At 37.2% G+C, this 25,616-nt stretch overlaps 2 protein-coding genes and 2 long non-coding RNA genes across 4 annotated transcripts; 2 read left to right on the top strand and 2 right to left on the bottom strand.

Moving 5' to 3' along the window:
* Nucleotides 1-988: 988 nt before the first annotated feature.
* On the top strand, nucleotides 989-3,449 carry LOC141646415 (uncharacterized). Its single transcript, XR_012545545.1, has 3 exons — nucleotides 989-1,121; nucleotides 1,219-1,328; nucleotides 3,112-3,449. It is a non-coding gene; the product is annotated as an uncharacterized LOC141646415 (long non-coding RNA).
* Nucleotides 3,450-6,907: 3,458 nt separating this feature from the next.
* On the top strand, nucleotides 6,908-9,366 carry LOC141646414 (uncharacterized). Its single transcript, XR_012545544.1, has 3 exons — nucleotides 6,908-7,040; nucleotides 7,138-7,247; nucleotides 9,025-9,366. It is a non-coding gene; the product is annotated as an uncharacterized LOC141646414 (long non-coding RNA).
* Nucleotides 9,367-19,201: 9,835 nt separating this feature from the next.
* LOC141646413 (SKP1-like protein 1A) lies at nucleotides 19,202-20,924 on the bottom strand. Its single transcript, XM_074454310.1, has 2 exons — nucleotides 20,391-20,924; nucleotides 19,202-19,513 (listed from the first exon to the last, which is right to left on the bottom strand). Exons 1-2 carry the CDS (start codon nucleotides 20,724-20,726, stop codon nucleotides 19,340-19,342), a joined length of 510 nt encoding a protein of 169 aa, XP_074310411.1. The 5' UTR covers nucleotides 20,727-20,924; the 3' UTR covers nucleotides 19,202-19,339.
* A 2,667-nt stretch (nucleotides 20,925-23,591) lies between these two features.
* LOC141649882 (uncharacterized) lies at nucleotides 23,592-25,235 on the bottom strand. The gene is made up of 2 exons (XM_074458551.1): nucleotides 24,522-25,235; nucleotides 23,592-24,113 (listed from the first exon to the last, which is right to left on the bottom strand). The coding sequence occupies exons 1-2, from the start codon at nucleotides 25,233-25,235 to the stop codon at nucleotides 23,592-23,594; spliced, it is 1,236 nt and encodes a 411-aa protein (XP_074314652.1).
* Nucleotides 25,236-25,616: the final 381 nt, after the last annotated feature.

Here is a 25,616-nt window from a genome sequence, read left to right as displayed (position 1 = left end):
AGAAATGCTACTACTCGATCGAGTACCCAAGGATACTCGATCGAGTACCCCCCTACTCGATCGAGTACCCCAGCTACTCGATCGAGTACCCAATAGGTCAGAAACTTTTCCAAAACGCAACTTACCCTTACTCGACAGAGTAAGGCCTACTCGATAGAGTACCCCAAGACTTATAAATACGGAGTATTACACGTGATCTCTAGGGAGGGAGTAGCTGTGGATACGGCAAAGATTGAGGCAGTGACAAAGTGGGAACCACCAAAGAATGTTGCTGAGATCAGGAGTTTTCTGGGTTTAGATGGATACTACAGACGGTTCGTGAAAGATTTCTCCAAGATAGCTAGACCTATGACAGCGTTGATGAGAAAAGAGAACATGTTTCGTTGGGATGAGAGTTGTGAGACGGCGTTCCAAACATTAAAGGAGCGTTTGACCACAGCTCCTGTCTTAGCATTGCCTGAAGGGAGCGAGAACTTTGAGGTTTATACAGATGCCTCAAAGAATGTGTAACGCCCCGTAAATTTCGGACCGTTAATATATTTCGAAAATAATTAATTAATCAAGTAAAATTTGACAATAATGTATTTAAAGTAAAAATAATTCAAAGAAATATAATTTTATTATATTTTGGAGAAAAGTATTTATTTTGATAGTTTTGAAATGTTTAAAAATAGTTTAAACCGTGTAAAATCTTTTATTTCGAAATAAGGGCGTATCGGGGGGAAAATGACAATTCGTGTGAACGTTGGGTAAACGAATTTGGAGATGGGTCGTATGAATACTCAATTTTATTGTAATCTCGTGTTTAAGAACTTTGGTCTTGACGGAATTTGCATTTGACTTACGGATTTAATTATTATTGAAACGAGTCAAAACCGACTCGAAAAATCCCGACTCAAACCCGACTCCCTCCTTTCCTTTCTCCCTTTCACGCATCAAACCCCCTTCCCCTTTAGTTTTTTCTGTTTTTCCTTGCTTCCCACCGTCATCTTCAATCTCACAAAGACCAAAACACCTTTTTTGGTAAAATCAAGCTCAAATTCACCATATCTCCTTCGTTTCTTGTCCGTTTTTCGCGAAATTTACCTTTCCGGAATCCTCTCGCCACGATCTACAACTTAGTATGTTCTAATTTCAGTTTTCATTAAGTTTTTTTTAGACCAATTTTCGGAAATTCGGTATTTGTGCTTAATTATTGTGTTTTTATTGTTTAATTAGGTGAAGATTTGGAAGACGAGTTCGGGGATTCGTATATCGTAGAGGATAGCGGCTAGTTGTTGTTTAGGGTTTGGGTTTTGAGGTGCTAATTGCTCTTTTTCTAGCTTAAGGTAACATATTTCGAGTTACTCGACGAAAGATCGTCACATGTTTTTGATTTTTGTATGTTTGGTGAATTTTTGTTTGGGTAGTAATTTTCACATGTTAAACTTAGTTGCATGCAAGCTTAATTTGTGCCTTTTGGTAGTTTAAATTATCAAATTTGAATTGGGGACGATTAATTAATTTTCAGACGGTCTTATAATGTATAAAAATGAAAAAAAAAGAGAAGAAATGGTGCGGCAGCGGGCCCGGCAGCAGCCGGCAGGCCCACGGCAGCCCCGGCCGGTCTTGGGGTTGGCCCGGGTTGGTCCGTGCTTGTTTTGCGGTTTTTCGTACAATATTGGTCATTTCGGGTTAATTAATATTAGAATAGTATAAGTAACAAAAAGAGTAGTAATTTGAATTGAAGTATACTAGTAACAAAAATTATGTTAATGGAAAAAAATTGTGCTTATATTAATAGTTATCACATGTTAGGGTAGTTTACAAAAGGAAATTTGTAATTAATAGGCTCAAAATGAATTTTATAGCTATAATTGAAATGTTTTGTTGATTGTGCTTGCAAAACTCGAGCCTTAGTCCCTTTGATGATGCGATGTCAATTAATTGAGTGATTGGTCAGCCGCAATTTGACCCGTACCTGTCGCAGGGCTGGGGTTGCGGGTAAAAATTCGGTTGAATGATTTAGATAATCGGCCTTTTTCTTGTTTTAGGCCATTTATTATATCTCTATTTCACATGTGTAATTAGTTGAATTTAAATAACTTCTTATTTAGTTAGTTGAAATTAAATAGCTTCTTATTTTGTAGTAATGGCCCTAGATTTCCCTAAAGCCTTTAATATTGTTAAAATTGCTAGAATTGGAAGTTAGTATTGAACTCTTATTGAGGAACTGTTGGATTGTATGCTGTAAATAGACATTTATATAGCCTTTCACATGATAGAATATTAGAATTTATGTTGGTAAGTAGGACTTTTTGCCCTCTTAAGGTTAAGTGGGTGTCTTACTTGACTTGTGTGGTGAGTCTTGGGTGGTGTGGGTTAAAATATTCAAGCTGGGACTAGCTGTGACTAGGTCCTAGGTGAGTATTTCGGCCTTCATCATAGATAGGTCTTTATAGTCTCTGACGAGTATATGTTCACTGCTTGATAGCCTTTGTGTTCCTGACTAGTGGATGTTTATCCAAGTTGGGGCATGACCTCAGGTACTAATTTTGATAGTATGGGGTCAGCTTAAGTATTAGCCGACCCTTCGGCGGTGTCCTTAGGGTACTCACTTCACTTTGTTTTAAAAAAAGTTGTGGGTCTTGGGTGCGGTGGTGTGTATCCGCATGTCTAGGTCTGCGCAGATTTTAGGCTAGGGTTGTGTTGTCTCTTGGCCATGTTTTCTTAATAGTAACCGCTGAGCCAAGATACCGGTTCGATTACCTTCCCTACCTCGTGGTATAGACTTGAGTTACAAAGTGACTATTGACGGGACTAAGAACTTATGCCTGTCTTTGTTATATTGCCCTTTCTTGTATGGTGATTTTATGAACTGTAATAGGTGAGATGTAAGCCGGTTCTGATTGATAAAGTTTGGATTACTATTTGTTATCTGATTCACATGATAGTTTAGTTTGGTCAGTTTAGGGGTCATTTGTTAGAATACATGATAAGTAAATGGTTTATCAAATTGTTTACATGTTACATTACATGTTACATTAATTTTGACGATTCGTGGCTGGGAGGACTCGAAGTTACTCCCCACTGAATTGTGGCTTTCGTGTTTGTATAAAATGCGATTGACAGGTTGTGGATGCTTAGTTGGGGTCACAGACGGGCTAGTGAGCAAGGAACCTTGGACCTAGTTTTGGCTATTCTATTAGTAAACTTTTTATACTTTTGGTTTGTATATAATTTGAAGGGACATATGTCTCCCTTTCTATTTTTGGTTTGTATCCTTATATTCCCGCGTCTTTAGTTATATATGTAAGTTAGTTTATCAGCTGTTGCAGGGTTATGACACTCTTCTTGAGTTGGAATTGGTTGTGAATGGTTTAGTTAGAATTTTTTTTTGAAATTGCAGGTTTTTGGACTAGTTGAACCATTTACAAACATATCCTACCAGTTTTTCTGTAGAATTTACGTATATAATTAAGGCTAGATTTGAGGGTGTCACAGTTGGTATCAGAGCCTATTGCTCCCGATGCACGTTTGTGCACCCCACTTAGAATCACTTGACCTTTAAATAATAAACTTGAGAGAAGGGTAGGATGGGTAGAATTAGGATTTTATGTGGTAGTCTGTTTGTGATTGTTAATTGTTAGGTTTGTTGATTGTTAGTTATTAGTTTTGGTGCCACTAAAGGTTGGTTATGCCAAATGTAGAATGCTTCCACTTTCTTGATGTTTCTTTTCGTATTCAGTGTATCTTACCTTAATCTTCCATTTTCGTTGGTCATTCGTCTTTCAAATTCCTCTTATCTCGCCTAGGTAACTACCTTTCAATTCTTTCTCCCGTTTCATCTTAGGTTCGTTTTCTTCTTATAATAAAGTCCATGTGGACACCTTCTTTTTATACCGCAGGATAGTTCCCTTGTTCAAGAGAACCCAGTGTTGAGAGAGTGTATCATTGGAGGGCGTGAACGAGTGGAGAAATTGATTGTTTAAGGTTTGAGTTGTATAGGAGAATATAATTTGGGATCCTTTGGTTAGTCTTGTTAGTTGTGCTTGATATGAGAATTTAGTGAATTGAGAAATACCTTGGGATTTATGTCTATAGAGAGCTTGTTTGTTATAGATGATTCAGTATGGGTACTACCTTAGAACATAGGATGGAATGAACCTAAGCTACTTCATTTGAGAGTCTCAATATTTCTTGTGGAGAATTAAAGGTATGATAGTTAGCCCTAATCCTTGTGGGCCTTGAAAGGAATACAATAGGACATTGATGTTGATTAATGGATTGGTATTGTACTTTGGAATTAGTTAGTTTGTTAAACCTTTTAAGTTGACCAAATCTAGTATAGAGTAGCCCTTGTTGACCTTATGAAACATATCTGAATTTGGGAATTTTGGTGGAATGTTGTTCGATATAGTTCGTGAGTTAAAGGATGTGATTCCAATTTATGGTATCGGAAACTAGAAGTATTAAGTGGTGAGATGATGGAGTAAACAAGCCAGGGTACTTGGAGATGACATAGTAAGTGAAGTTCAATGACGAGAATTGTAAAGGAGATACTTTGGGACATGGATGGTAACAAATGAATTTGTGTGGTGAATTGATTTTGGCTCTTAGAATCAATTGAGTTGAGGAATACTTACCATTGTGGAATCCTTGTTAGTCCTACGATGTAGTAGACATTTAGGGCTTTGTTGAGCACCTTAGTGAAGTAACCTTATCATATCGATCATAAGCTTTGATGAGTGTTTAGTAAGCGGTAACCCTTTCATTGTGCCGCTTCTATTCTCCTTTCCTTCTCTTTAACGATCGTTGAACCTTGTCTTTATGCTAAATTTTACGTATCTTCTTCTTTCCCGAGATATCTTCTTAACTCGAATACCTCTTATTTTTGTCAACCGTTATCTTTACGGTCGACTCCTTAGTTTCCTAACTTGCGCATGCATGCACCCTTCAGAAATGTTTTACTTTTTCTCTATTCCGTTATCACTCCTTACCTCCTTAGTATAGTTGGTACCCTGTTGACCATGTTTACAGAGTTTGTAAGATGTGATTTGAGGATATAGGTTTGACTAAGTAGCCGAGTTTGGGTTGGGCTTTCATAATCACTTTGGAGATGAGGGTTTGATAATGTATATGTTACCGTGTGAGATATGTTAAAGGTGGGATTATTAGTTGGTCTTAGTGAGCGATATTGATTACTATTGAGGTAATGGTATGGTTGACACCAATTGTTAGGCTAGGGAACATAATTTCAATTAATGGTTTTAGGAACTCTAAGGTGATATAGTGTTGTTACAATTATGACCTTGTTCCTTGAGAATTTGATGGTAAGTAAGTTTAGGATATCAAATTTGAAAGAATACTCCTTGGGGATGTTGATGACCAGAATGGATTGGTGATGTGATTTGGTATTAGTTGGCTCTTGAGAGTTCTTGAGTTGAGAGAGACTTAGTATTGAGAAGAATTTGTTAATCCTATAGTTTTATAGACCTTGAGGTCGCATTGAGTGCTTGAGATGATGAGACAATGTTGGAGCTGGGTGTAGTTCTGCTTTTGAGAATCCTTAATAAGTAAAAGGATAGAGAAACTTGAGATCCTATTGATTTTTCATAATTTGAGGTTGATATGTTACTACCTTGTTTTGAAATGAGAACCTTGTGGAATTTTTGAGGAACCTTCTCTTGGGAGTGATGTTGTTATTGGAGATATGAGTGTCTGGCGTTTCCTTGGTGTCTAATCTCCCTTCTTCCTTGATCATGAGCGTTACCGCTCATATCTCTCTTCCTTACATCATCATACTCCTCTCGTAAGTTTGATGTTGGTAACCTATGAAACTCTATCTTTGACATCCTTGTAATTATGACTTTAATTCTTACCCCATAAAATTCATCATAGCTCTTTTTGATCGCTTAAGCTTGAATCCTTTTAGCGGACTGCTCCTATGATGTCTAAGTTACTTTTCACTTCGGGGAATTTCTAAATATTTCAAGCTACTAGTTCGATTCATTCTTGAAAGTTTATGTCACTTCTGCAAACCTAACCTATTTTTAAGGATTTGAAAATGAAATTTTGATTTATTTCCGTAAGGTATTCCTTTTTCTTACTTTTGTTCCGAGTTACTAAGCCTTAGTTAATCATAATTTAGTAAGATATCGTTCTTACTATAGAATTTTAAACTGAAATTTTGAAAATACTTTTATGATTTTCAATGGTTTTAACATTAGTGAATGTTGAATCTCGTTGTTAGTGACGTCCCAATAATGGGTTTTCTCATTTATTGGTGTAGAAATATTTTTATATCTTGATATGAATATGGATGTTCTTGTCTGATCAACAAGAGTATCACCGTTTCATTGAAAAAATACCTATATTTTCTTATAACTATAATTTCTCCTTCTAAGTTTCGAGGACGAAACTTTTTAAAAGGAGGGGTGATTGTAACGCCCCGTAAATTTCGGACCGTTAATATATTTCGAAAATAATTAATTAATCAAGTAAAATTTGACAATAATGTATTTAAAGTAAAAATAATTCAAAGAAATATAATTTTATTATATTTTGGAGAAAAGTATTTATTTTGATAGTTTTGAAATGTTTAAAAATAGTTTAAACCGTGTAAAATCTTTTATTTCGAAATAAGGGCGTAGTATCGGGGGAAAATGACAATTCGTGTGAACGTTGGGTAAACGAATTTGGAGATGGGTCGTATGAATACTCAATTTTATTGTAATCTCGTGTTTAAGAACTTTGGTCTTGACGGAATTTGCATTTGACTTACTTGATTTAATTATTATCAAACGAAATCAAACCGACTTTCAAAAATCCCGACTCAAACCCGACTCCCTCCTTTCCTTTCTCCCTTTCACGCATCAAACCCCCTTCCCCTTTAGTTTTTTCTGTTTTTCCTTGCTTCCCACCGTCATCTTCAATCTCACAAAGACCAAAACACCTTTTTTGGTAAAATCAAGCTCAAATTCACCATATCTCCTTCGTTTCTTGTCCGTTTTTCGCGAAATTTACCTTTCCGGAATCCTCTCGCCACGATCTACAACTTAGTATGTTCTAATTTCAGTTTTCATTAAGTTTTTTTTAGACCAATTTTCGGAAATTCGGTATTTGTGCTTAATTATTGTGTTTTTATTGTTTAATTAGGTGAAGATTTGGAAGACGAGTTCGGGGATTCGTATATCGTAGAGGATAGCGGCTAGTTGTTGTTTAGGGTTTGGGTTTTGAGGTGCTAATTGCTCTTTTTCTAGCTTAAGGTAACATATTTCGAGTTACTCGACGAAAGATCGTCACATGTTTTTGATTTTTGTATGTTTGGTGAATTTTTGTTTGGGTAGTAATTTTCACATGTTAAACTTAGTTGCATGCAAGCTTAATTTGTGCCTTTTGGTAGTTTAAATTATCAAATTTGAATTGGGGACGATTAATTAATTTTCGACGGTCTTATAATGTATAAAAATGAAAAAAAGAGAAGAAATGGTGCGGCGGCGGCCCGGCAGCAGCCGGCAGGCCCACGGCAGCCCCGGCCGGTCTTGGGGTTGGCCCGGGTTGGTCCGTGCTTGTTTTGCGGTTTTTCGTACAATATTGGTCATTTCGGGTTAATTAATATTAGAATAGTATAAGTAACAAAAAGAGTAGTAATTTGAATTGAAGTATACTAGTAACAAAAATTATGTTAATGGAAAAAAATTGTGCTTATATTAATAGTTATCACATGTTAGGGTAGTTTACAAAAGGAAATTTGTAATTAATAGGCTCAAAATGAATTTTATAGCTATAATTGAAATGTTTTGTTGATTGTCAGCGAAAACCGAGCCTTAGTCCCTTTGATCGATGCGATGTCGATTAATTGAGTGATTGGTCGTCGCCGCAATTTGACCTGCACTGTCCGCAGGTCAGGGTTGCGGGTAAAAATTCGGTTGAATGATTTAGATAATCGGCCTTTTTCTTGTTTTAGGCCATTTATTATATCTCTATTTCACATGTGTAATTAGTTGAATTTAAATAACTTCTTATTTAGTTAGTTGAAATTAAATAGCTTCTTATTTTGTAGTAATGGCCCTAGATTTCCCTAAAGCCTTTAATATTGTTAAAATTGCTAGAATTGGAAGTTAGTATTGAACTCTTATTGAGGAACTGTTGGATTGTATGCTGTAAATAGACATTTATATAGCCTTTCACATGATAGAATATTAGAATTTATGTTGGTAAGTAGGACTTTTTGCCCTCTTAAGGTTAAGTGGGTGTCTTACTTGACTTGTGTGGTGAGTCTTGGGTGGTGTGGGTTAAAATATTCAAGCTGGGACTAGCTGTGACTAGGTCCTAGGTGAGTATTTCGGCCTTCATCATAGATAGGTCTTTATAGTCTCTGACGAGTATATGTTCACTGCTTGATAGCCTTTGTGTTCCTGACTAGTGGATGTTTATCCAAGTTGGGGCATGACCTCAGGTACTAATTTTGATAGTATGGGGTCAGCTTAAGTATTAGCCGACCCTTCGGTGGTGTCCTTAGGGTACTCACTTCACTTTGTTTTAAAAAAAGTTGTGGGTCTTGGGTGCGGTGGTGTGTATCCGCATGTCTAGGTCTCAAGTGATTTTAGGCTAGGGTTGTGTTGTCTCTTGGCCATGTTTTCTTAATAGTAACCGCCGAGCCAAGATACCGGTTCGATTACCTTCCCTACCTCGTGGTATAGACTTGAGTTACAAAGTGACTATTGACGGGACTAAGAACTTATGCCTGTCTTTGTTATATTGCCCTTTCTTGTATGGTGATTTTATGAACTGTAATAGGTGAGATGTAAGCGGTTCTGATTGATAAAGTTTGGATTACTATTTGTTATCTGATTCACATGATAGTTTAGTTTGGTCAGTTTAGGGTCATTTGTTAGAATACATGATAAGTAAATGGTTTATCAAATTGTTTACATGTTACATTACATGTTACATTAATTTTGACGATTCGTGGCTGGGAGGACTCGAAGTTACTCCCCACTGAATTGTGGCTTTCGTGTTTGTATAAAATGCGATTGACAGGTTGTGGATGCTTAGTTGGGGTCACAGACGGGCTAGTGAGCAAGGAACCTTGGACCTAGTTTTGGCTATTCTATTAGTAAACTTTTTATACTTTTGGTTTGTATATAATTTGAAGGGACATATGTCTCCCTTTCTATTTTTGGTTTGTATCCTTATATTCCCGCGTCTTTAGTTATATATGTAAGTTAGTTTATCAGCTGTTGCAGGGTTATGACACTCTTCTTGAGTTGGAATTGGTTGTGAATGGTTTAGTTAGAATTTTTTTTTGAAATTGCAGGTTTTTGGACTAGTTGAACCATTTACAAACATATCCTACCAGTTTTTCTGTAGAATTTACGTATATAATTAAGGCTAGATTTGAGGGTGTCACAGAATGGGTTGGGATGTGTGTTGATGCAGAATGGTAAAGTGATTGCCTATGCTTCTAGGCAATTGAAACCTTATGAGGAGAACTACCCTACTCATAATCTGGAGTTGGGTGCGGTGGTGTTTGCTCTCAAGATTTGGAGACATTACCTTTATGGAGCAATCTTTAAGGTATTTTATGATCACAAGAGTCTCAAGTACATCTTCACTCAAAAGGAGTTGAACATGAGACAGAGGAGGTGGATGGAGCTGATTGGCGATTATGACATGGAAATCATCTACCATGAAGGGAAGGCCAATGTTGTTGCTGATGCTTTGAGTAGGAAGAGTGTACATTCTCTGTGTACAGCTCTATCTTTGATGAGGCTGAGAGATGAGGTAGCAAGGTTTGGGATACATATGATGCAGAAAGGTGATGCCATGGGTGATATGACAGTACAGCTTGAGTTTTATGATGACATTCGAGGTAAGCAGGCTTTGGATCCTAAGATAGTTGAGTGGAGAGCTGAAGTAAAGAAAGGGACAGTGTCCCGATTTTTTATTCATACAGATGGTAGTTTGAGGTTCGATGGTAGGTGGTGTGTCCCTAATGATGAGGAGTTGAAAAATACTATCATGACAGAGGCACATTGTACACCATATTCAGTACATCCGGGTGGTGACAAGCTATACAAGGATTTGAAGAAAACGTTTTGGTGGCCTGGGATGAAGAAAGAGACAAATTTGAGTTTGTGTCCGTTGTTTGACATGCCAAAGAGTTAAAGGGGAACAGCGACGACCACAAGGTAAGATTCAGTCTTTAGAGTTACCTGAGTGGAAGTGGGAATCCATTTCCATGGATTTCATTGTGGGTTTGCCAAAGAGTCAACAAGGTAACAACATGATTTGGGTAATAGTGGATCGACTGACCAAGTCAGCTCACTTTGTTCCAATGAAAGATACATGGACTAAGGCACAATTGGCTATGGCCTATCGAAAGAACGTGCTTAAGTTACATGGAGTCCCTAAGGACATAGTGTCTGACAGAGATGCGAGATTTATATCGAGGTTTTGGAAAGAGTTGCGAATCGTTGGGAACAACTTTGAAGATGAGTACAAAGATTTCATCCTGCGACGACAGACAGACAGACAGACCGAGAGAACAATCAAGACTCTTGAGGATATGTTGCGAGCTTGCGTGATGGATTTTGGTGGTAGCTGGGAACAGAGGTTGGACTTGATAGAATTTTCTTACAATAACAGCTATCACACTAGTATTGGTATGGCACCGTTTGAGGCTTTGTATGGGAGGAGATGTAGGAGTCCAATCTGTTGGGACGATAGTGCTGAGGCAGTGATTTTAGGACCAGAGATGGTGCATGAGATGGTGAAACAGATTAAGATGATCAGGGAACGGATGAGAGCAGCTCAGGATAGGCAAAAGAGTTATGCAGATCTACATCGCCGAGACATAGAGTTTCAAGTTGGGGACAAGGTCCTTTTGAAAGTGTCTCCTATGCGTGGGGTTATGAGATTTGGGAAGAAAGGCAAGCTAAGTAAGAAGTTTATAGGGCCTTATGAGATCTTAGAGCGAGTTGGGGAAGTTGCATATCGTCTGGCTTTACCAGCTGCATTAGAGAGAGTACATAATGTGTTTCATGTATCGCAGCTGCGGAAGTATGTGAGTGACCCGTCACATGTGTTAGAGGCAGAGAGCTTAGAGCTTGATGAGTCTTTATCATATCTTGAGGTGCCTAAGCAGATTATTGACCGAAAGGTTAGAAAGACTAGGAGTGGTGAGACAGTTCTGATTAAGATCCTTTGGTCTAACCACGAGACCGAGGAAGCTACATGGGAACCAGAGGAAGCTATGAAAGAGAGTTACTCTTTTCTTTTTGATCAGGTATGTATGGTTACGGGGACGTAACCTTGTTTCTTTTAGGGGGGTAGGAGATGATCGCGAGCAGTTTTTAAGAGTTTTTATACCCCTTTTTGTATGTTGTGTCGGTATGTTTGTCGGCATGAGTTGGGTTAATAACATGTTTTATGTTGAATTTTGTTTCGATTGTTGAGTCAGAAGTGTTATGGGAGTACCTTAGTTTAGTAGTGGTTTGAACTTCGGGGACAAAGTTCTTTTTAAGGAGGGAAGACTGTAATACTCCGTATTTATGAGTCTTTGGGTACTCTATCGAGTGGGCCTTACTCTGTCGAGTAAGGGTAAGTTGTGTTTTAGAAAAATTTCTGACCTGTTGGGTACTCGATCGAGTTGCTGGGATACTCGATCGAGTAAGGGGGTACTCGATCGAGTACCTTGGGTACTCGATCGAGTAGCCGATTTTACGGGAAGTTTTCTCGGGTTTTGTTAATTATGCGATTAAGATATATAACCTTCCGTCATTGTTTCTAAATCACTTTTGCAAAACCTAATTTACTGTTTAAGAGAGAAAGCAAGCAAGTCCACCATCTTAATCGCATTGTTAGCAATTCCTGGAGTTTGGGAGGTCGGTTCTCATCGTTGGTTATACCGTTGAATTCCTTGCGTCGAGGGTAAGATCTATGTACCCTTTTTATTGTCTTTCCTTTAATTTGGTTAAACCCTAATATAGGGATTTGGGGGTTGTTGAGTAGTATGTGATTTGGTAGCATTTATATGTTGTATGATAGGAGGAGGGTTCATAGAGGAAGTTTTTTGATACAGCAGTAGAGACCGTCTGACAGTGTGCTTTCCAGGTAGGATTTCCTACTCGGTATTAGTCCCATAATGGGATGATTGTTGATGTGTTGAGATTGGTTGTTTGATATAGTAATTGTATTGTGACGGTTGTGATTGTGATTGTGATTGTTGTCTGTGGTTCTCGAGGCGTGCCCTCGGCTGAGTGGGGTCACTTGCGGGAGTGGCTTCACGCCCTAGTTTCGCCTTCTGTGGAACCCGCCACAGAAGGGATGTGCACATTAATGGACAGGGTTATCGCTCACTATGTGGAGCGGGGATTTGGTGGGTACGGCTGCGGTCCCCCACTGGCAGGGATGGTCCAGTGGACAGTCAGTGATTGAGATGATTGGAATTGGTTGGTTGTGTATGTGTGACAGTTAAGTTGTCTGTTTATCTTATTGTATATATATATATATTGAGTTGTGTGATTAGTACTGACCCCGGTTGTTGTTTTGTAAACCTGCGGTGATCCATTCGGGGATGGTGAGCAGATATTGAGCAGGTATGAGATGAGTACTGGGATAGCTGGGATTGCCACGACATGATGATAGGAGTCTTCCGCTGTAGCTTATTAGTTTATTTACATTTCAGTTAGAACAGTCAGTTTGAGAACATGTACTACACTTTTGGTTTGGTTTTGAGAATTATAACTCTTCAATAAGTATTTATATTTAAACGTTGTTTCTTCATTGTTTATTTGATTATCATTGCCTCGGGTAACCGAGATGGTAATATCTTCATACCCGAGTGGTCCTGATAAGGCACTTGGAGTATGGGGGTGTTACACGCATAAACTACCCGCATGTTATCTCACATCTCCCAACATACTAAGCAACATTATAAACGCAACATGTGATATAGCTAAGCATGCAATTCTACCAAGCTTTTCATATAATCACCGAAACAGTTATGTAATATTATCAAACGCCACATAGTAATCATCCAACATGCTTTTCTATTTCAACACAGTTCTATATATCTCATCAATCTTTCATTCATATTTTCAGCCTTCTACTCCAAGCATTCAACAATTACGACATACTTCATCACATCCTCACACAAGCTGACAAACAACACATACGACTTGACATACACCCCCCATGTGACCGGTTCAAAATTGTAGGGCGATTTCGCGACTTTAGGACGTCTCCCAAGCCTTTGCATTAGCTCCTACAACCTTTACCCCGGGTTCATTTTAATTGACTCCCTATATTCATTGGGTTCATTGGTTACAGGTTTCAGGATCGTCGCTCTGATACCATTTTGTAACACCCCCATACTCCAAGTGCCTTACCAGGACCACCCAGGTATAAGGATGTTACCATCTCGGTTACCCAAGGCAATGATAATCAAATAAACAATAATGAAACAACGTTTAAATAGAAATACTTAGTGAAAGGTTACAATCTCAAAACCAAAACCAAAAGTACGAATACATATTCTCAAACTGACTGTTTACTGATTTAACTGAAATGTTTATTAAAACTACTAAGCTACAGCGGAAGACTTCTATCATCAGATCGTGGCACATCCCAGCTATCCCAGTACTCAACTCATACCTGCTCAATATCTGCTCACCATCCCCGAATGGATCACCGCAGGTTTTAAAACAATAATCGGGGTCGATTACTATTTACATAAATTATATAACCAACGAACATAAAACAATACAAATTTCGTACAATCATACACAATCATCCACTCCACTCCATCTCCGTCACCGACTGTCCACTGGACCAGCCCTGCCAGTGGGGGACGCAGCCGTACCCACCAAATCCCCGCTTATCATACCGAGCGATAACCCTGTCCCATTAATGTGCACATCCCCTTCCGTGGCGGGTTCCACGAAGGGCGAAACTAGGGCGTGAAGCCACTCCCGCAAGTGACTCCACTCAGCCGAGAACGCATCTCGAGAACCATAGACAAACAATCACAATCACAATATCAACAACCGTCTGAATCTATCAACAATGTATAATCACAACCGTCTGAATCAATCAACCACACTAACTACAGCACAATCACCACACATTATGTAAGTAATACTGAGTAGGGAAACCCTACCTGGAAAGTACAACAATCAGACGATCTCACCGCTGATATCAAAAAGCTTCCTCTGCGAATCCTCCTCCTAATATACAAACACATAATCACTACCAAGCATACAAACAACAAAAACCCCCAATCCCCAAATTAGGGTTTAACCAACTTTAAAGAAACATCATAAAAACGGTATATAGGTCTTACCCTCGACGCAAGGATCACAACGGTGTAAAGAAAGGTGAAATCCGACCTTCCAAGCTCCGGGATTTGCCAACAATGCGATTAAAGCTAATAACGTAGTTTGCTTTCTCTTCTCACAGTGATTAGGTTTTGAAAAGTGATTTAGGAACAATGACGGAAGTATTATATACTCTAATCGCATTATTAACAAAACCCGAGAAAACCACCCCCGTAAACCGGCTACTCGATCGAGTAGCTAAGGTACTCGATCGAGTGCCCCGTTACTCGATCGAGTACCCACGTTACTCGATTGAGTACCCAACAGGTCAGAAACTATTTTATTCCGCAACACGCCCTTGCTCGACAGAGTAAGGCCTACTCGATAGAGTACCCCAAGACTCATAAATACGTAGTATTACAGTAGTAATCTGTTTTGTCTTATTATCCATATGTGTATTACTTGACCCGTCGCAATCCGTCACAAGGAAGACTTGCTGATTAAAATTTTGGTGTACTTTATAAGCCAATGAGCTAATCCACCCATTATCAATTAATTTTGGGATTGGACCTCCTTAATCTTATAAAATAGACAATCTCTCCTCCTCGATGAGTGATGTCCTAGCCCATGCACCGAATTTAACAATTGGTGCATTGATGCATTCTCATTTAGTCCGATTGTAAGCTTATACTCCCTCTATTATTTTATATATGTCATTCTTACATTTTGAGACAGACACTTCTCTTTTCAATATACCTTAATTTTTCTTGACTCGGAACCTCTCAAATCTCATCCAAATTTTAATAAACAACGACAATTATTTGCTCATACAAAATCCACAAAATGTTACGAGATATTACGGTATATCGTGATATACCGCAATCGAAAGAATATTATTATTATAGAATAAGGTATATTATGCTACTATTATTAGAAGATACGATATTATCTTTAGAATCTTTGGAGTAGTATAAATGTAATACCATTGTAATTGTTTGAGATACGAACGAACGATTATCAATAATACTACGATTACCTTAATGCGCTCCTCCCTCTCCGATTCTAATACAAAATCCTATTTTTTTTCTCTTAACTCGGAACCTCTCAAGTCTCAAGTCTCATCCAAGTTTCAATAAACAGTGACAATTAATTGCTCATACCAAGTCCAAAAATCCACAAAATCGTATTTTTTCCTTATTGTGACATTTCACACGTTCTCAAAAAACGAGTAAAAAATGAGTGTAATTCTCAAGCAAATTCAACTTATTACTTGTACACAATTAACATATTCAATGCACGCATATATCTTTTTCATTCCTCTTCGGTAATCATACATTTAACATTTTCTATCCCATAACTTTTCACATTCCACGATTCTTTAATTCCTAATTTTTCCCAAATCGTGTGTAAAAATTGTGCATATAATAATCTATATATATATATACTACGAGTATATTGCAAGATTAAGTGACAAATCAAATAAAGTTTCAAATTTGAGTTATAGTAGTGACATTGTCCGCTTTATTGATGGGTTACACCAAACACAATCAATTGGTCACTCTTATGTTGTGCGTAACGTTACTTAACGCCATGTTCGAGCCAACAATGTCACAATATAACCTCAAGAAATATACGGTTCGTGTCATTAGTCACACGGTAACCGATCCGATCACAGTACGCTGCCAATCCAAGGACGATGATCTTGGTACCCGTGTCTTACAATCGGGTGAAGAGTTCAATTGGACCTTTAGAGTGAATTTTGTGATGACGACTTTGTATTTTTGTCATTTTTATTTGAAGGAGAATGATAAAAGTTTGACGGTTTTTCAAGTGAATGCGATGGGTTTCATGTGTGATCGAGAATATGTATGGGTCGTTAATGAAATTGGGATTTCTAAAGGTTGTGAAGGTGAGGTTCCGCAAATAGTAACCGGATGGTAATCAATAATCATAGATTAAGGATATCAAATTGTGAAAACATTATTTCTTGAATTTTCATTCTATTTGTTGTTATTGGAAGATGATTAGTGATGTTTTTTCTTAATTTTGTTCTTTTATTATGAATTATGTATGTCTCGTCGTCTCGACTCTAAACAACTGTTATGTGTGAAGTTTACTCTTCTTATGAATGGACTCGTTTTCATCATTCGCGAAGTTTAAAGTCAGAAAAAAGCATCAAGTCTCCATGGTAAACTCAATAATTTTTTGGATTAATTGATAGGAATACTCTGAAGTATCGCCGTACCGCTCAAAATACTCCAAACTTTATTTTAACTACCAATAAAACCAACTAATAATCCCTTTCGCTTTTAGTGCAATATGTGACCAGTTACCTGCTAAATAGGTGAAAAATTTTCTAACTCTCCTAACTCCTCTTTTTCCTTTCTTTTCTTTGTTCACCAAATCAGTAGTAATCACCATTAAAGAGCTCTCTCTTTCTCTTCTCCAACTTAAAAAAACTCCATTGATGATTTCAATTCACCAATGCCATGGATGGCCACATCCTCTCTTAGCTCTCTTCTCATAACTTTCTGAAAACCCCAATACTTTTATCACACCAAATCCCTCAAATCATCATCTTCATATATCAGAAACCCTAATTTGATCAATTATTACAATCAACAACTTCAAGATTCAAACTTTTGTACGAAAATATGGATATGGAGCAAAAGCAAGCTGATTTAGTCGATCAATTTGTGAAACAAGCGTCGGAAAGTAAGGGTCTTCCTTCTCTTCCATTATCGTTGATGGGTAATTGGGTATTAATTATATGTGCTCAAATTTGAAAACGGATCAAGGAGGTTTACCAGCCAACCCATCAGGGACGAAGCTAGGACAAAATAATGACCTGGGCCGATTTAAATTGTCAATGATCCTCATTTTTTTTATAAGTCGTGACACCATTATTTAGCACGGTCCATAAAAATTTCTCTTTATTATTTATTTTTTGTATTCTTGGTGAAGGCTATTTTAATAAATAAAAATAAAAATTGGAACATAGCTAGTATGATTTTTAGAGTATTGTATTAACACAAAATCTCATTGAAGACGAGCGATATCCGTCACAAGCTTGTGACGGATACCGTTTCAATTCCTCTCACAAAATGCCCATTGAGAGGTGAGTGAGAAGCACATGGGGGGTGTCACACCTTGTCCCCTCTCCCTTTTTGTGAGAGGTCACAAGCTTGGCAAGACTAGCTGTTATATTAAACATACAACTAAATTATTATAATTATACATTTCCTTCTCCCATATTTTATAAAACATTGTAACAATAGCTTTATTATATGATTAAAGCAAATAAGTCTTGTATAAGATAATTATATTTAGAGTAATGTTTAACTAAGGTGAGACCTCTAAAGTTATGAAATTATTTACTCCGTACCAAACAAGGACTGCTCATAATGATAAACAGTTCCCTATTCTATTAGAATAATCGTTGACGAAAATGAAATTTTAATAAAAATTATACTCCGTACTTTAATAGTGAAGGGACGGATTATAAATGTATAGTAGTACGGAGTATATGTCAAGGAATAAAGAATCTTTCAAAAAAAAAGTCAAGTATAATACGTTAGCACTTAACCTCTATGGAGTATAATTGTAAAAAAAAAAAAAAAAGCCTATGATGGGCGCTCTCCAGGGATCGAACACGTGAACAACAAGGCATCCACACTCCCAACATACACTTAGCCGCTATGCTAGTTAGAGAAATTTGACTAGTTTTCTACTTGTAGTCTATATATTCCTAGAGTGATCACCCGGGCCATGGCCCATTTGGCCAAAGCCTAGCTTCGTCTTTGCAACCCATATGGGACTTAGACGCCTGTGTCTTATGTGAGTGAAGAAGTTGATTCATTTATAGATCTGGAAAATAGAAAGATGATTATGCATCTGAAGCTAATTCTCTCTGAGCTTAATTTCCGGTGCTTCATAGCTGAACTTGTGATCTTTTGGGGAGATGCTTTGATGTCGGAGAAGGTGATGATAAGACAACAATTCCTTTGTATATGCTTCTCGATTTCCGATAATTCTTATATAATACTTACATTCTATTAAAAAAAACAACAAATATGTGCTCAATTTAATGGAAATTCCAAAGTTGTGTTCTTTAGATTATCAATATGATGATGAATATTTGTTTGATGAAAGAGATTTTATGTGTACGGATGAATTATAATGTTTTCTAGGTGAGTTTATAATGTACAAATCTAAGTTACAAACTTGGGTGAAATAAATTGTTGTTGAGATGGAAGAGAGATAAAATTTGTAAAAAAAATGGTAAAGGAAGGAAGAAGGGGTAAAAAAAGAAGATGAGCACTAAAAGGAAGAAGATGAAGATTGATGGAAGGGAAAAAAATGGGGTACGAAAAAAATTACCTGCTATAGCAAGTTAAAAAATCACAAATTCTGTTCAAAGTGAAAGGTGGTATTAGTTGATTATATTGACAGTTAAAACAAAGTTTGGAGTATTTTGAGCGGTACAGCGATAGTTCAGAGTATTCCTATCAATTAATCCTAATTTTTTTCGCAATATGGTACTGAGTATTATTAATTTGGTTTTTCTAACATGTGCCTTTAGACATACATTAATAACCCAAATGTGGTAAATTTAGTGTTATGCCTTATTTGAGTTGGTATTGAAATAATTTTCTCAAATGAGATTATGACGTGGAAAATATATACTGTAATCTCCTCTAACACGCGCATTCTTAAAAAAAACAAATTTGTAGTAGTCGTTTGACCCGACCAATAACAAGATCAGAACTGAGTTGTTTTAAATTGGGCCATTCTTAACTTGCAAGCTTCTCTTAGCTTGTTCTATTGCACAAAATGTAGTCGTTATAGAGCCAAAGGATGGCGCACTTACAAAGTGAGATCGTCTCATGCAAGAATTACTTGTTGAAATAAAATAATAATTGATAGTTGTTTCAAAAACGAATTGCCATTCATACTACTAGGATTTATAATGCTTATTAAAGATCATTACAACGGATCTAATTCTTGACAAGAATTACTACTAAAACTGAAAGGGTTCATTCAAAGGCCCACTGGTGCTCCTTTCTAATCTCCGCTTCTTCTTCCGGGGTGAAGTCGTTTGTAATGTTGAATACCTTCCTGACTTCCTCTGGTGTCATATTTTTGATCATTTCGGCCACCGTTTGGCAGGTCAACTCCAGGAGACTCTTGATGTTCAGATAATTAGCTGCCTGAGATATCACCATTCACAACATGTTAGAATAAACAATGTCACAGTTGAAGCCGGGACTCGAATGAGATGGTCTATGACTCTATGTGAGACAATCTCATACAAATCGACATCTTAAAACCAGAATTATTTCGACAATTTTTTATCCGCCAAGAATTTCATACAGTACTAGTTTTATACCCGTGCAAAAAATGCATGGGTCATAATAGCAGGGGCTATCATTAAATACATGAACATATAATTGAGCGTGAATAAGTGTTGGAGATTCGAATATTTGATAAATATTAGGTTTGAATATCAGATAATAAACAACCGTATTTTATTAGAATTATATTAAAGATATTTGACATGTTAGACCCGTTGAATGTATGTAAATTGCAACATTTTATATAAATTGTAATATTTTAATATATGTTTTAACATAAGTAATTAAATAAGAATAAGAGATAAGAGGAGGAATTAAGTTGAAGAGAGAGGGTAATTAAATAGAATAGGAAACATGGGGGCACCCCAAGTGAAACTCAACAGCGAATCAAAAATTAAGAAAAAACTTGGCTTTTATACTATCTAGATTATTCAACAACAAAGATACTCAAGTAGTAGTAGTAGAATTAAACTTCAAATCCCTAGAATTACGGCATAACCTAGCAAGGATCAATACAAAAAGAAACCCTAAGTCAACGCAAACCAATTAATTTGAAAGTCAACGAAACCCTTAACTTCAATTTACATAATAAGACGGTATGAAACCATCTTTTTATTGATGAAAAAGACCGTCTCACCCTATAAAACCGTCTTACACAACAGTTATCGAATTACGTCAACAAATTACAAGCGTAATTCAAAAAACCAAAAAAAAGATAAGAAGGTGAACATACCAAGCAGATATCAAAAAGGGTATTTTGGTCAACTTTCATAAATTCCTCATCCCACTTCTTAAGTTCATCATCACCTCCAGCAACCCCAAAGGTACTAGTTGTTGCTGTATCAGCGGTTTTCGCAGCGGCAGCATCGACATGTTTCTTACAATACTCGATAACCTTAGACAATGTTTTAGCAGTAACATTAGGAAGAGGAATTGCATTGTCAGCACATTCATCTTCAATCATATGCTTTATTGTTTGAGATTCCAACGCCACAATCTCGTCCACTTCGAAATCCTCGCCGTCTGATGATTTTAACATGATCTTCTTTGATGTTGTTGTTTCCGCCATTGTTGTTCTTCTTACTTTTTTTGTTTTTTGTGATGGAAGAAAAGTGTGGGGTGAGGTGGGTTTATATAGTTGAACGGATTCTTCGACGGATTTTAGGAAATAGCTAAAGTTTAAACGGTTTAGGTTTCGGATTTTTCTAATTAATTAATAACGAAGTAGGAGACTTGGAAAGTGCACCAAAAGAGACTTGGATTGCGGCTTAATTTGGTATGTAAATCGGATTTTTAATTCGGGTTTTGAGAGTAAAAGTGGAACTTTATATTGGGTAAAAAAACTAACCTAATTTGTGTTTCAGTAAAGATGTCCAAATAGATCGATCAAAAGTAATATAGACCCCGTGCAATGAATATTGGACTGCTCGTCATCGTTTACTTAAATACCTAAAAGGAACAATGATCTATATCTGCATTATAGTAAATTTCCTGCTGTGTTAGAAGGATATTGTGATGCAAATTGAGTTTCAGGTAACGATGAGATCTGTTCTACTAGTGGTTATGTCTTCACCATGGGTGGAGGTGCTATATCGTGGAAGTCTACTAAGCAGACTTGTATTGCATGCTCCACCATGGAATCGATGTTCATAGCTCTTGAGTTGGGAGGACAAGAGGTTGATTGGTTGGAAAACCTATTGGCAGATGTACCAGTGTGGGGAGGACGGTAGACACCGGTCTCCTTACATTGTTGTGACTCACAGGCAACTATTGGTGTTGCTAAGAATAGTGTCTATAATGCGAAAAAACGACACATTCGAATCAGGCATGCTGCAGTTAAACAACTCCTTGATAATGGAGTGATCGGTTTGGACTATGTGAAATCTGAAAACAATCTTGCTCATTCCCTTACTAAGGGGTTGACTAGGAGACTATTCGTTGAAAGGTCGAGGGGAATGAAGCTTAAGCCTTTAACTCAAGAGTGACTAGGTCTAAAGTCTCTATTCCTATGGTGTTGTATGATTCATAGCCTTAAAAGGTGGTGCTTTTGAGACGCACTTGATGAATTATACACCAGGTTGGACTTATGTCCTTAACGGCTCGTGTGAGAAATTCTATCAAGAAGCACTTGAGCCACTAGGTGTGATGATCATAAGACTATGAGAAGTCTTGTGAATACACCTATTAGTACCAAGGTAAACGGAAGGCTCTTAAGGGCATATTGCACTTTGAAATCGCAGAACGATCAAAATCTGAAGGTATGATATGTGTTGTAGGGGTTTTGACCGAAGCTCAGCTAGGAATTCAAATTGCAAGATATTCACTTACGGTAAGTAAGTTGTTTCCTGATTTCACTATATTAAAGTGTCAAGAAATTCTCCTTTTTCATTCTTTTCTTCGCTACCAGATGGGGATTCTTGGAAATGTTGGCTAGGAAAAGCCAATGTTTTTTTTCTTCCTTGTCCAACATTGGTGGATCCTCTCCCATTTCTCTTGTTTACATTGACCATTGTGCTTTATTGGTTAATTCAGAGAACAAATGGGCTTTTGTTGTGTGTTTTGTTCCCGTGGGTTTGGGTCCAAATACATACACGCGCGCGTACGCTGGCCCAAGTGGAGTTACTAGTTAGCCTAAAAGGCTATAGGCTACGCTATGCTACATAAACGATTAGAGTGAATTTCGAGATGACGACTTTGTATTTTTGTCATTTTTATTTGAAGGACAACGACGATAAGAGTTTAACGGGTTTCCAAGTAAATGCGATGGGTTCATGTGTGATTGAGAATATCTATAGGTGGATTACGAAATTGAGATTTCTAAAGGTGGTGAAGGTGAGACTTAGCAAATAGTAACCGGATGGTAATCATAATAATAGAAAATAAATATAATAGTTGGGTCTCAACCATCACCTTAAGAATTTGGTTGGGGTTCAACTATTATATTTATCCTATTAAGATAAAGGTTGTGAAATTGTGAAAACATCATTTCTTCAATTTTAATTCTATTTCTTGTTATTGAAAGATGATTAGTTATGTTTTTTTTGTATGGAGTTCTTTTATTATGAATTATATATGTCTCGATTTAATAACAATTTTTGTGTGATTAGTCTACCTATATATTAGGGTTATTTAATGCCAATAATCAATGCTAAGCCTCTCCTTCCCCATTTAATCCATCCTATTGATTATTCCATATTAATCCTATCGTTACTATCATTTAACTCATATTACTACGGTGGAAGGGCAACCTGTTACAAAGGTCACCCTTCATTTTAATCGCCCAAAAACTTCTTAAACACACCTTTCACCCACTTTTAATCACTTTTAACCTTTCATCTCCCTCTCACTTTCTCTCCCTTTTTCATCTTCTTCCTTTTTCATCTTCTTCATTTTTAGTCAATGCATCCCCTGTAATAACCCACGGTAATTGAAGAGGTCCAGTGATAGGCTTAAATGACTAGTGCTTAAAGGGATTGTAAGTACTACTCATATCAACAAAGTGCACTTTCTTTTATGGTCATCCATGCGAAAGAACTCCAAAGTTAAGCGTGCTTGGCTGGGAGTAGTCTTAGGATGGGTGACCTCCTGGGAAGGTTTCCGGGATGTGCATGAGTGAGGACAAAATGCGCTATAAAGGACCCGTGTTGATCTGTGGGCCATGTACACAGCCTGGTGAGCTATCATAAGTAACCGCTCCCGACCTCGTTTGGGCCGGGGTGTTACATCCCCATTATCGTCAATATTAAGGATACATTGAAGGTTCGATATCTGCACATTCAAGCTCCACCATGGGTCGGGTACAGTGGCGAATACAGAAATATTTTTTTGTGGTGTCCCCTAAATATTATCTCATAAATTACAAAAAATAAGTGTAGAAAATAAAAAACATGTCTTATATTACACATTAATTTTAAAATCAAGTACATCGTTACATCTAAGCGTAGTGAACCCTACGTGTTTTTGTGTTTTGAAAACGATGCATGATACTTTCAATAGAAATTGACTCACATATATCTCTTTCTATATAAGTCACTAAGCAATCATTCAAGTATGTATCGCTCATTCGATTCCGTGACTTGGTCTTGATGTACTTCATAGCCGAAAAGGCTCTTTCCACTATAGCAGTAGCAACCGGAAGAATCAAAGCTAGTTTTATCAATAAGTACACATGTGGATAAATAATATTCTTTCTAGTTTCCACCATGACTCTAGCTAGATCTCCGAGTCCTTTGAGCCCTGCAAATGCATCATGACACCGAACATCCACGATATAATTTTTCAGCTCACCAGATAGAACTCTCACGAGAACAACATCAAAGTCATATGGATAAAAGTTGGCCATTTCCTCTATCTTTGACAAATTAAAAGCACGAAATTTATCCTTTGGACTCAAGCAACTAACACAACGAAGTAACTCTGTATTCACTTCATCAAAACGGTCATTAAGCTCTTGAAGCTGCAAGTCGACAACAGAAAAAAAAAACATCTCTACGATAATGATGCAGATTAGTGTTTTGTGCTGCTCTTCGTTTTGGCCTTCCCGGAGCTACATAATTGTCATTCATTTCAACAACATCAATATCACAAGAATAACAAAATTGATGCACTTTTTCTAAAAGTTCGTCCCACTCGTTATCTTTCATCGCCTAAAGGCGTAGTTTGCAAGTTTCTACTAAGTGCATAACATTCACTATCTCTTGTTTTTCCCTTTGCAAAGCCACTGATAACTCATTCGTGATTGCAAGAACGTCAACCATCAAGTGCAAAATGATAACAAAGTCAAATGAACGCAAATATGCCATAAACCCACGTGCATTCTTCTTATGTGTCGAGTTGGAAACATCATTATAGAAAATTCAAGTACATCAATAACATCAAGAAAACTCGCTTGTAAGTTCAGTACAGATCTATAGTGAGATCCCCATCGAGTGTCACCTGACCTTTTAATACCAAGTTCTTGGTTCAAACCTTTACCCATTTCAATTTCTCCATTACTTATAGCTTGTGCAATTCTGATAGCTCGTAACTCTCTAAACACGCCACGTCGCTTGCAAGAAGACCCAATGACATTTACCACATCATAAACCAAATCAAAAAACCAAACCACATCTACATGACCTTTTGCAGTAGCTACAAGTGTAAGTTGCAATTGATGAGCGAAACAATGAATATAATGAGCAGATGAGTTATCTTTTTGTATCAAAGCTTTCAACCCGCCAAATTGACCTCGCATATTGCTAGCCCCATCATATCCTTGCCCTCTTACTCTAGATAAGCTGAGTTTATACTCGTCAAATAATTCATCAATGGCCGACTTAAGAGATATGGCTGAAGTATTGGTAACATGTGTTATTCCAACAAAATGTTCAACTAGTATTCCTTCTTTATTAACAAAGCGTAAGATAATGGCCATTTGCTCCTTATAAGACACATCACTAGATTCATCAACTAGTATAGCAAAGAAGTCATCTCCAAGCTCCTCAAATATAACTTTAAGAGTCTCCAATGAGATGGCATTAACAATATCTTTTTGGATACCGGGTGAAGTTAATTGTAAATTACCAGAGCGTTTTTTCATCATCACCTTTTTTATGTCTGGACTTAAGAACCCAACAACTTTTAGTAGTTCAATATAATTCGATCGAGTAGCCTTGGGTACTCAATCGAGTAGCCGGTTTACGGGGAGTTTTTCTCGGGTTTTGTTAATTATGCGATTAAGATATATAACCTTCCGTCATTGTTTCTAAATCACTTTTGCAAAACCTAATTTACTGTTTAAGAGAGAAGGCAAGTTTGTTCTTAATCCTAATCGCATTGTTGACAAATCTCGGAGCTAGAGGTGTCGGATTTCATTGTTCTTGGCATCATAGTGTTCCTTGCGTCAAGGGTAAGTCCTACATACCAATTTTATAGCGTTTGGTTGACTTTGTTTAAACCCTAATTTTGGGATTGGGGGTTT

This window comes from Silene latifolia, chromosome 3 (genome assembly GCF_048544455.1).
Source record: "Silene latifolia isolate original U9 population chromosome 3, ASM4854445v1, whole genome shotgun sequence".
Taxonomy (NCBI): Eukaryota; Viridiplantae; Streptophyta; class Magnoliopsida; order Caryophyllales; family Caryophyllaceae; genus Silene; species Silene latifolia.
Note: the sequence above shows the minus strand (reverse complement) of the source record. Positions and strands in the feature narration are given on the sequence as shown.

What these genes read in the sequence shown, in the direction of transcription:
- LOC141646413 (XM_074454310.1), bottom strand. Translation starts at nt 20,726, where the DNA reads ATGGCGGAAACAACAACATCAAAGAAGATCATGTTAAAATCATCAGAC. An exon ending in CCCTTTTTGATATCTGCTTG is followed by an intron (nt 19,514 to 20,390) that starts GTATGTTCACCT and finishes GTGATATCTCAG; the next exon opens with GCAGCTAATTATCTGAACAT.
- LOC141649882 (XM_074458551.1), bottom strand. Translation starts at nt 25,235, where the DNA reads ATGAAAAAACGCTCTGGTAATTTACAATTAACTTCACCCGGTATCCAA. An exon ending in GTTTTCTTGATGTTATTGAT is followed by an intron (nt 24,114 to 24,521) that starts GTACTTGAATTT and finishes GTCGACTTGCAG; the next exon opens with CTTCAAGAGCTTAATGACCG.